Genomic DNA, 12,000 nt, shown 5'->3' with positions numbered 1-12,000 from the left:
AAACAATTGTGAGACTGTGACTGACAGCAACCGTGGCAATTATCATAACTAACGTTCGAGGTGATGACAAATTTGTATTACATAGCGTCACCTCGGTCAAGATTCATCTAAGTTTACGTCTTATTGCACTAAATCTCACAGCGTTCTGCGTAAATATTTGACCTTACTTGATGTAATAAAATTGTACATGAAATAGAACATTGGATTGAGACAAATCAATGTTTTGGTTGTCGACAAACTATGTCTAATCAAGTTCAAATCTCAGGAGGGTCTCGTAGCGTAGTTGGCTACACGTTCGCCTTAAAAGCGGATGGTCATGGGTTCGATTCCCAGCCCCTCCACCAAATCCTCGTCAGCCGCCGGATGCGCAGCCCATACGGTAGCGTATTGAGGAACGCACCTTATCGTCACGGCTACCTGATGACGACTGACAACTTGTTCTTTTCGGAGGCATTCCTCCAACGTACCCGGATAAATGGCAACCCAACAATGCAACGATCGTTGGGATGCACGACATGGACAAACGGACTTAATGGACCCACCACGAGATGGACTGGCAAAGACAACAATAATGAGTAATGGAATGGAAATCTGAAAATAGATTCAGTGTGGATTCTGTACACCAGAATATCACAGTAGATCTTGGCACAGTAGCGGATAAGTAAGACAGAGTCCCAATCAAATAAAAGAAAGGAATAAAAAAAGTTCAAATCGCAAAAAAAAATTATTTTGTTTAGGTACAACCAAAAAACAAATCCTACAATTGTTGTACTATATCTAGGCAGATACAAACGCAAAAAGGGGTACATAACAAATATTTAGTTTTGAGAAACATGGGTGTCAAGTTTTCCATTATTTTTCCGTTCCGTACAAATCGTATGAAATATCAAAAAATTACTAATTTTCTGTGAATTCTCCCGGTTTTTACAAATAACGTACAAGCTATATCAACACATTGCCGCAAAGCTCTAAAACAACTAAGCATTTTTTGCTATAGTCAGCTCAAATTCGATCAAAATGTCACTCACAACCCTTTGCTTCTAACCACCTCAATTCTGCAGGGATTTAATACAACAAATGTAAGCTTTTTATGTAAATACCGTCGTCGGGGGTGACAATGGGTCAAATGGGGGTGAGAATGGGTCACTGTTTCAACTATTTAGAATGCTTGTAGAATAGATTGAATGTATCTGAGGGCAAGAAGACTAAAATATAAGAGACCGTTTTGAACGATTTTGCTCTACGATCTCCAGACTGCCGGTGAGAGCGATGACCCATTCTCATCCCCCAGACCCATTGTCACACCCGATGGCGGTACTGTACTAAAATACTGTAAAGTTTCAATATCATGGTTTTATCAGAATCTACCGAACAGGTATATGTCAAAGTTATATACATTTTCTGTTAGGTTCTTATGCAAAACTGTATCTGCCATTTGCCGTTGAGTTGGGTGAAGCTACAACCAATAAAGTATGATTGTCATGTACACATCTTTCGCTTACCAATGGAATCAATTAATTTCCAATGTGCATAACATGAATCAAAAGGGTACATACTTTACTTTAAAGCTGTTTACATGATTACATCCTAAGTCTTCTACCAATTTCAACTGTGCCCAGAATATATCTCTCCTTAGTTCTTTAACCATCATCATCTAAATAATAATAATGAATGGTCCTTGTTAGACATCCAATGTGGTCCAAATTATGTTTGTAAATGTAACCCACTTACCGAAGTGCTAACAAACCATCAAAATTAAAAGTTTGTTATAACTTTTCTTTACAGTTTACCGAGAATTTATAATAACTGGAATGAACTTCATGGGCAGTTGCAACTACTCGTATTAATTTGCAAACATTCACAACCCGGTCCTCCCACAAGGGCAAACATCCCGCCCCGCCATGACTGACCTCCTATCGCCACCGCCGTCATCGTCGCAACCGCACTACTGGCAGACGCGATACTTCCTCTACATGGAATTGCCATCGTCAATCGTATCATCCAGTTCCGACAACGGAGAGCTGCCCTCCCATGAAACGGATAAAATGCTCTCAGCCTGGGACCTGTCGACGGCGGTGCCGATGTCGGAGAATATGCTATCAGATGCCGAGCAGACGCAATTGCTACTGTACGACATCCTAATCCCGTTGCTGGGCTCGTTGATAATCGTGATGAACGCGGCCGTCGTTACGTCCAGTTTGTTGCTTCTACGAAAAGGTAAGTGGCGTGCAGGAGAACTTTGCATAAACCGCCTGATGGGTGGGAGTGACAAACGAGTGTTGGATGCTAAGTTGTTCTTAGACCAAACGATGAGTCAGTACCCGGCTCCTTGCAGTTAGAGTGGATAGCTGGATAGGTACCGTGGAGAGTGACGTTGGAATGCACATTCTGCAATTTTGTTGCTACATCCGACATCTAGAAAGTGGTCGTTAGTGTGCTTCAGAGCAAGTCGGGCAGCTACAGAAAACTATTTGGACGTCAATTTCCAACTGGTACGGCTGTCTGGATAAGTTTTAGACACGTTCATCCTTGCAGCACAATAAGGAATGATAATTTCAACATCAGGTTTTCAGTTTGAACGATTCTGGAGAATCAGGCAGGTAGAAAGTGGCCTAAAATACCATATCTGGAATGACTTGTTAAAAATGTAGATAAATATCCAAAATAGTAGAGCAGAAGCTAGTGTTCCTTTTTTGGAAATTAATGATTTTGTACCTAAGTAAATCTGATTCACTAGTTATTTTCATCAATATTTGTGAATATTTTTTAGGTGACAATAATCTATAATGAATTCAAAGGGACTGAAGAGTAATAAAATAATTGTATTTGAATGTACATTATTTCATTAGTCACACCTGTATGATATCTAACGGTAGAGAAAAAGGGTAAAAATAAAAAGACCAAAAGTCTGATAATGTCCCCTTTGCCTCCAACAAGCTTCATTTTTTCCCAGATCGCTTGTTAGTCAGATTTTATAAGACTAAAATGTCACACTTAATTATTTAAAAAAAAGCTATACCTTTTCCTTTGCCACTCACGTTGTTGAATGTGTGTCAAAACACGGAACCTGCCAGAAGTTATCTCTTCCGAAATAATTTCTGTCAGCTGCCATTCCGCTGCTCAGATCGCGAAAATCCATTAACATAAAGATGCATTCCGAAAAAAAAAGTCATATTCGCGATTCCAGCTAGACTTTTACAAACACACAGATGCATTCCTGCCAGCGGTATCAGGGCCAGCAGCAGAAGAAGGATGATTCCCGTTTTGCATTTTGTTCGCATGCATGCATCCTGCCAAATACATATTCATGTGCCAGTGCGCTAGACTGGATCGGAACCTCCGGAATCAGATTCATGCATTAATGCTAAACTGAACACCTTGGGTAAACATCCATTCCGGACATAAAAAAGTTTAAATAGTTTCAATGTTTCCACTAAACGTGAATATCAAATATAGAAAAAGACTACATCTCTCGAATGATAAAGACATTTTGAACAAAAGCTTATAAATTTTAAACATGTGTGAGAATTGGAGAAAATGTCATTGTCACAAGTACAAATTATAAACTGAGGACCGAAATATTCAGAACCAGCCCGCAGAGCCAGGAATAAAAGAGGAATCCTATCCGGTTCCAGGAGGCATCCGTCCAGAGTCAAGAAGAAATACCTTCTAGATTCCAAAGGAAATCCCTTAAGGTTAACGATTTCAGGATAAATCCTTTCCGGATTCCAGGAAAAATCTCATCAAGATTCCAGGAAGAATCCCTTCTGGATTTCAGGACAAATCCCTTCCTTATTCCAGGACGAATCCTTTCCATATTTCCTTCCGGATGCCAAGAGCAATCCAAATATCATAAGCTATCTTGTACGGATTCCTAAGGCAATCCTGCTCGGATTCCGAAGGGAATCCTGCTCGGATTCCGAAGGGAATCCTGCTCGGATTCCGAAGGGGTTCCGAAGGGAATCCTGCTCGGATTCCGAAGGGAATCCTGCTCGGATTCCGAAGGGAATCCTTCTCGGATTCCGAAGGGAATCCTTCTCGGATTCCGAAGGGAATCCTTCTCGGATTCCGAAGGGAATCCTTCTCGGATTCCGAAGGGAATCCTTCTCGGATTCCGAAGGGAATCCTTCTCGGATTCCGAAGGGAATCCTTCTCGGATTCCGAAGGGAATCCTTCTCGGATTCCGAAGGGAATCCTTCTCGGATTCCGAAGGGAATCCTTCTCGGATTCCGAAGGGAATCCTTCTCGGATTCCGAAGGAATCCTTCTCGGATTCCGAAGGGAATCCTTCTCGATTCGAAGGGAATCCTTCTCGATTCGAAGGAGTCCTTCTCGGATCCCGAAGGGTATCCTTCTCGGATTCCGAAGGGAATCCTTCTCGGATTCCGAAGGGAATCCTTCTCGGATTCCGAAGGAATCCTTCTCGGATTCCGAACGGAATCCTGCTCTGATTCCGAAGGGAATCCTTTCCGCATTCCGGAGGGAATCTTTCTCGGATTCCGGAGGAAATCCTTCTCGGATTCCGGAAGGAATACTTCTCGGATTCCGGAGGGAATCCTTCTCGATTCCGAAGGAATCCTTCTCGATTCCGAAGGAATCCTTCTCGATTCCGAAGGGAATCCTTCTGGGATTCCGAAGGGAATCCCTCCCGGATTCCGAAGGGAATCCCTCCCGGATTCCGAAGGGAATCCCTCCCGGATTCCGAAGGGAATCCCTCCCGGATTCCGAAGGGAATCCCTCCCGGATTCCGAAGGGAATCCCTCCCGGATTCCGAAGGGAATCCCTCCCGGATTCCGAAGGGAATCCCTCCCGGATTCCGAAGGGAATCCCTCGATTCCGAAGGAATCCTTCTCGGATTCGAAGGAATCCTTCTCGATTCCGAAGGGAATCCTTCTCGGATTCCGAAGGAATCCTTCTCGGATTCCGAAGGGAATCCTACTCGGATTCCGCAGGGAATCCTACTTCGATCCCGAAGGGAATCCTTCTCGGATTCCCAAGCGAATCCTACTCGGATTCCGAAGGGAATCCTACTCGGATTCCGAAGGAATCCTTCTCGGATTCGAAGGGAATCCTTCTCCAGATTCGAAGGAATCCTTCTCGGATTCCGAAGGAATCCTTCTCGATTCGAAGGAATCCTTTCGGATTCCGAAGGGAATCCTTCTCGGATTCGAAGGAATCCTTCTCGGATTCCGAAGGGAATCCTTCTCGATTCGAAGGAATCCTTCTCGATTCCGAAGGGAATCCTTCTCGGATTCGAAGGAATCCTTCTCGGATTCCGAAGGGAATCCTTCTCGATTCGAAGGAATCTCTCGATTCCGAAGGGAATCTTTCTCCGGATTCCGAAGGGAATCTTTCTCGGGATTCCGAAGGGAATCTTTCTCCGGATTCCGAAGGGAATCTTTCTCCGGATTCCGAAGGAATCCTTCTCGGATTCGAAGGAATCCTTCTCGGATTCCGAAGGGAATCCTTCTCGGATTCGAAGGAATCCTTCTCGGATTCCGAAGGAATCCTTCTCGATTCCGAAGGGAATCCTTCTCGATTCCGAAGGAATCCTTCTCGATTCGAAGGAATCCTTCTCGGATTCCGGGAATCCTTCTCGGATTCGAAGGGAATCCTTCTCGGATTCCGAAGGAATCCTTCTCGGATTCCGAGGGGAATCCTTCTCGGATTGAAGGGAATCCTTCTCGATTCCGAAGGAATCCTTCTCGGATTCCGAAGGAATCCTTCTCGGATTCCGAAGGGAATCCTTCTCGGATTCGAAGGAATCCTTCTCGGATTCCGAAGGAATCGGAATCCTTCTCGATTCCGAAGGAATCCTTCTCGGATTCCGAAGGAATCCTTCTTCTCGGATTCCGAAGGGAATCCTTCTCGGATTCCGAAGGGAATCCTTCTCGGATTCCGAAGGGAATCCTTCTCGGATTCCGAAGGGAATCCTTCTCGGATTCCGAAGGGAATCCTTCTCGGATTCCGAAGGGAATCCTTCTCGGATTCCGAAGGGAATCCTTCTCGGATTCCGAAGGGAATCCTTCTCGGATTCCGAAGGGAATCTTTCTCGGATTCCGAAGGGAATCTTTCTCGGATTCCGAAGGGAATCTTTCTCGGATTCCGGAAGGGAATCCTTCTCGGATTCCGAAGGGAATCCTTCTCGGATTCCGAAGGGAATCCTTCTCGGATTCCGAAGGGAATCCTTCTCGGATTCCGAAGGGAATCCTTCTCGGATTCCGAAGGGAATCCTTCTCGGATTCCGAAGGGAATCCTTCTCGGATTCCGAAGGGAATCCTTCTCGGATTCCGAAGGGAATCCTTCTCGGATTCCGAAGGGAATCCTTCTCGGATTCCGAAGGGAATCCTTCTCGGATTCCGAAGGGAATCCTTCTCGGATTCCGAAGGGAATCCTTCTCGGATTCCGAAGGAAGACATTTGCCTTACAGATCTCCTCTCTTCCTTCATTTTTTCAGCCAGGGCCGACCAAGGTCATCTTCGCAGCCCAAAATGCTACAGTAGCGACGAGTCAAATCAAAATGCTACAGTAGCGATACGCACGAAGACTTTATATTATTGTTCTTCAAGCGGCAGCAGTCACTCAAAGTTTTTTTTGTATTCATTGTAATAGTGAATTTGAACTAACGTATAAATGTTTTCGATACATTTATGATTCAAGAGTTCCTACCATTTTTTTTATTTTAGACGCCATTCTGGTTTTCACCAGTCCGTCTACAGTGACGTGCAATCAATTATGTGAAGAAGTGTCTATGAAAACCTCATGAGTTGCGTGTCTATTCTCCTGGTAGGATTTCGGTACGAAGAAACCAAATAATAGATGCGTTATCCAATGCAATAACGAATACTATATTTTTTCGCTTTCTTCATAAGACGAGATTGACTATTATCAGTCGTGTATACAGCTGTAAAGATTGTATATCATGTCCAATAATCTTTTGAACTCATTTATATTGAAAATTGGGGTAATTCAAATCAACGGCAGCAGTATCAAAACTCCGCTGCAAGACCGGTCTAACACGCACCTTACGGGTTCCGGTACTTAAAACTCACTCACTCATGGTCCCATTTCGATTCATTTCCAGGTCAACAACCATACACGACGTACTTATTTCTGGGAAATGTAGCAGCATCAGATCTGCTGACGGGATTCGCCGTCCTATATGGCCAGTATGCGCCCAAGGAAATCCGCGGCGAAGATAACTGTTCCATCCTTATCGGTAAGTACTCTGCTGCTCCGAGAAGAAACCTGTTGCGTGTTTTCGACGAGTTGCTATCTAAGTAATGTTTGGTAAACGTAACGGGCCAGACAAAATTCAGCGAAACATTTGCTTTTGATCAGGCGATATATTTCCATGGAAGCAATCATCTCATCTACCTCCAAAGCATGATGCAATATTAGTAATGGAAAGTTTGGAATTCTGCAGAAAAAAAAAATGAAGCGAGTAGGTAAACAGATTCTGAGAGAAAAAACATTCAAGAAAAGCTATTAAATCAGATGGGCATTCAAATGGCGTCGAATCATTTCATATACTGCCCATGATCACATAGTTGACGTATAAGCCAAAATGACCAAAACACACTTTTTTGCGAATATGGATTCTTCGTACGATTATACATATGCTCCATAAAAAAATATTCATGTTTTGTTCGGAAACATTCGAGTTATGGCGATATTTGTTTTTGAAAAACTGGTCATTTGATCGCATAAGTTGACGTACCTCCATTACCTGCTGCAATATGGAGCAAAAACCTGTCTCATATTTTTTCGACATTCACAATCCACTAATTAAGCATAACAGAGATTTTCGTTTTACTTTGTCCTATTTCAGGACTACTTTATGATTTGGGCGTAACTGATTTTGTAATCAAAAATGAATATGCAAGTTCCTGCTAAAGCAAGCATTTCTTGTGAAATCCACGGTATAATCCGAGAAAATAAGCTTTCATTCATCGAGGTGTAGTTCTGGAGATAAACGTTTACATTCTTTTGAATCAATAAAATAATGTTTGTTTGCTAAATATTGTCGCCAAAAGTTTTGATTTAAGACAATCGCGATCATTCAAAAGGAAGTATAATATAAAAGAAGAATGAAAATCCATTAATTATGTAACGCAATGATTAGCCATTTGTGTCACACATTTTTTTAGAAGCATATCAAAATTGTGTATGGGAAATCAAGGATGTTATCGATCATTTAGTAATTTGCGTTCGATCATTTAGTAGTTTGTCAATAACTCATTCTAGAAGCAGAATTTCAAAATGTGTTGTATGGTGGACTTCTAGTGTGAAGGTTTTTCTACAACTCTGCTAAATGACTCGTTGTTTGAATTCTCCTAGTAACGGAGTTATAGCTATAGTTCCAGTAACTTAGACTAAATGATAACAAAATTCCAATCATTTAGTTTAAGATACTGCAAATAGCGGCATAACTCCGTTATTAGTTGAATTCTAATAACGAACTATTAGGCAAAGTTGAAGAAAAACCTTCGCACTAGAAGTCCACCATACAAAACATTTTGAAATTCAGTTTCTAGAATGAGTTATTGACAAACTACTAAATGATCGAACGCAAATTACTAAATGATCGATAACATCCTTGTGGAAAATTATACTTATCTAAATCCCCATTCCTCCTCTAAAGTGTAGTAATTTATGGGTATTATTTTCTAAAAGTGCATATCAGAACCAAAATCTAGCTTCATTTTTTGCGTGGCAGGAGAGGTCTGCCACTGAGGACTTAACACATAAGAATTAGTGCGTGTAAAATGGCTTTTTATTTGTACCTCAGCTTGATAATATTGGTATGTATATCTCGAGCACATTTACCGGGAAGGGTCCTAATATATTCCACGGCTGTTATTTTAGTTTTTACAATTGTTACAATTGTTACAATTTACAATTCTTATTCATGTTTTTCATTACCTTACCCGGACAGAACTGAATTAAAAAACATGATATTGACTTTGATGTAGGATTCAAAAGAGCAGGCAAAATATCTAACTATTAACTTCGACTGTAGTTTAATGATTCGGAGATGGCTTTTCAGTCTTGACAAAATCAAAACACTGTTATTTAATCTTGTCCAACGTTTCGGTCCGTTTGGGACCTTCCTCAGGGACTCTAAAAGTATTTATTTGAATTTTGTAATTATTTCTAATTAAGCATTTTTGATTTAATTTTACCAATTCTTACAGGTTTATCCTCAACTGTGGTTCTGCTGAACCATTGATGGTCACGAGATCAGGATTTCTGTTTTATAATAACATTTACCAATAAAAATTAATTTTACCCAGACAATATTTTCTCCAGTTCACTTACTCCAACATGAACGAGAATGGTTCAAGCACCGCGTTTATGGTGAAACCTTTTCCGTTTATCGTTCTTGGAATTCAGTACCTGGCACAAGATCGATCACTATTGCTTTCTGCGAACTTCGTTGTTTAGTGGTGTGAGTGTGTTTAAACCCCAGTCTCAAGTGTAGATGTGTGTGTATGTTTTTACAAATTTGTGGTTTGTTTGTTTTGATCAGATGGTTTCGCGTTTTGGTTATTCTTTAGCCAATGTAGAACTCCTGCATAAGCTACATGTAGATTGTCCGTATCTGTTCGTTTGTTGATTGAGTTTTGTGTATTGTGTATGTGACAGCTTTCGAGTATTGGAAGATTTTCGGTTTGTTTGTTGTGTCCAGTATTTTCGTCTCGGCAAAAATATCAACAAAAAAATGCACCGAAGTGTTATTTAAATATCAAGATGTGTTATGGATAAAAACAAACTAATAGCTCGAGATATTAATCACTTCTTCCAAATACCATTAACTGATAACCTCATGATATTTCATAGCAAATATGGATATTGTCGTCTGATATTTTGTGCTTTCATATCCTACATATAAATCAGGCCCATATCTCATTTTGTAATCTAATCACGATTGATTTACTTCTAATCCTCGTCTACTCGGGTATTTTAAAATAGGGATTGGAAATTAAATTTGGTTCGAACGAGGACTTTGGCCAATACATGAAAAGGGTAACTGCTTGCACACTAGTTACAGAACCATTCTAATGCTGTAATAGTGCAAAAAACCGCGTACGGTACTGATTAAATTCTTTGCAACACGAACTCTTCCACACATAATTTTATCTTTACCACATAATTTTAATTTCCACGGAAAGAGCTATCCGAAAAACCTTTCCCGGAAACTCGAACTTTTCAAAAGATTTCCCTTCTTCAATCAATAAATCGTTGGAACTAACTTCAATCATTCTTTAGCGCTATATAACCACACGTAGTAGCCTGGTTTTTACGCCATGTTATGGGTACAAACATTTCACAAAACGTTTGTTTGATCGCATAAACTGTCGTATGCATATTTAGACCACTTCAATCAAAGGAATAATAATTAATTCCCCGCGGCCTTAAAATAAATACATTTACACAGATTATTTCATGTATTTTGTTGATTGATGTGATGATTCGGGTAATATTATAAAAATGCGTTTTCCCAACATCGATGGTGCTGGTTGTTACGTCAACTATGAAATCATGGGCAGTATAATATGTCGTATCCAACCGCCGGACAAGGAAAATTTCATGTCAGGACTGCTTCACGAAAATCCAATAAAGATGAAATGTTCTTCTATTTGGTAGAGATGAAAGTGCATGGGGAAAATGGATTCAATTTTGAAAGATATGATATGATATTAAAATTCAATTTTGTTTTTACACATGTGGTTAACAAAAACAACCCTGTCTTCAAAAATTACATATATAGTACTTTTGATGCCAATTGACGTCAGTATTGTAGTTCCTTACTGATCTGGATGTTTAATTGCTTTTCATAGTTTAAGCAGCAATGCTGATGAAAAATGTAAGCGATTAGCTATTCTATTTAGCTCCAACAAAAAGAAATATCTACAATTCCAAACTTTGAACATATGCCTATTAAATACTAACTAAATTGTTCATGATAAACTATCATGAAAAGTACACACAGGTTCTTTATGGAAGGTGAAACAATGATTGACATCGATTTCCATTGAAAGGTAAATGCATGGGTTGTACGAACAGGGGAATGTTGAATCATTCAAACATGCCACACATAACTAATGCGAACCTATCTTTCCATATCCCGCCTATCGAGGACATATATTCCACCCTGATCAATGGATTTTATCGTTGAAATAGCAACCCACCAGTCCATAATAATCATCTCCATCATCAACAGAGATTCACTTGACTGCCACCCAACCCGTCCCTCACTCCCTGTTCTGAGGCAACATAGGACACTAATGAGTATCCCCCACCGCTTTGCCATTCCTTCACCCCACTGGCACAATCCACTTGCCACCTTGCCACCCCTCTAATTGATTTTATATCCTCTTCGCACAACAGGATTAATTGTATCCACCACCCTTGTATCGGTGTACAGCATTGGATTGATCGCAGTCGACCGGTACCTGTACATCGTCTACGGGCTCCAGTACCAGCGCTACATCACACCCACCAGGGCGAAGCTCTCCATCGCCGCCACCTGGTTTATCGGTAAGCATATTTCTTCCCTCTCCCATGGGCGCATATTGTCCGAGCGAACAGAACGGAGGCTTTGATTTTTGTCACGTGGTACCACTTTCAATGCTAATGGATTTTTATTATCATGGAAAAATGGTTAGTTGCAGGTATCAATTAGAGGGATTGTATTGCATTTAAATAGTTTTTGAATATGTAGCATTTGTACATTTGCCCAAAAACCCATTCCTCGAAGTATTTCACCAAAATAAACTTTTCCTCGAAAAATTGTTTTCCCGCAATTACGTTTCCAAAAAAAATAACTTTAACTCGTAAACTTCATTACTCAGTATTTACCATCATATGCTCGAAAAATACATTTCCTCGAAAATTACCTTTGCCTGAAAAACATCATCATTCCAAAAATGACATTTCCCGAAAATATCATTTCGGTTGTGGAACGTACAATTTTAACGAACGGCAATCAGCAGAA

At 40.7% G+C, this 12,000-nt stretch overlaps 1 protein-coding gene across 1 annotated transcript; it reads left to right on the top strand.

The window, feature by feature from the left end:
- Nucleotides 1–1,838: 1,838 nt before the first annotated feature.
- Nucleotides 1,839–11,543, top strand: LOC134202188 (G-protein coupled receptor 12-like; the record flags this gene model as incomplete). Its single annotated transcript, XM_062677238.1, has 3 exons — nt 1,839–2,217; nt 7,084–7,218; nt 11,394–11,543. Coding segments are annotated over exons 1-3 (601 nt in total), but the record flags the coding sequence as incomplete, so codon positions are not given.
- Between the last annotated feature and the right edge of the window lie 457 nt (nt 11,544–12,000).

Source organism: Armigeres subalbatus, unplaced genomic scaffold (assembly GCF_024139115.2).
Source record: "Armigeres subalbatus isolate Guangzhou_Male unplaced genomic scaffold, GZ_Asu_2 Contig1076, whole genome shotgun sequence".
Classification (NCBI taxonomy): domain Eukaryota; kingdom Metazoa; phylum Arthropoda; class Insecta; order Diptera; family Culicidae; genus Armigeres; species Armigeres subalbatus.
The sequence above is the reverse complement of the archived record's forward strand: the minus strand, read 5'-3'. Positions and strand labels throughout refer to the sequence as shown.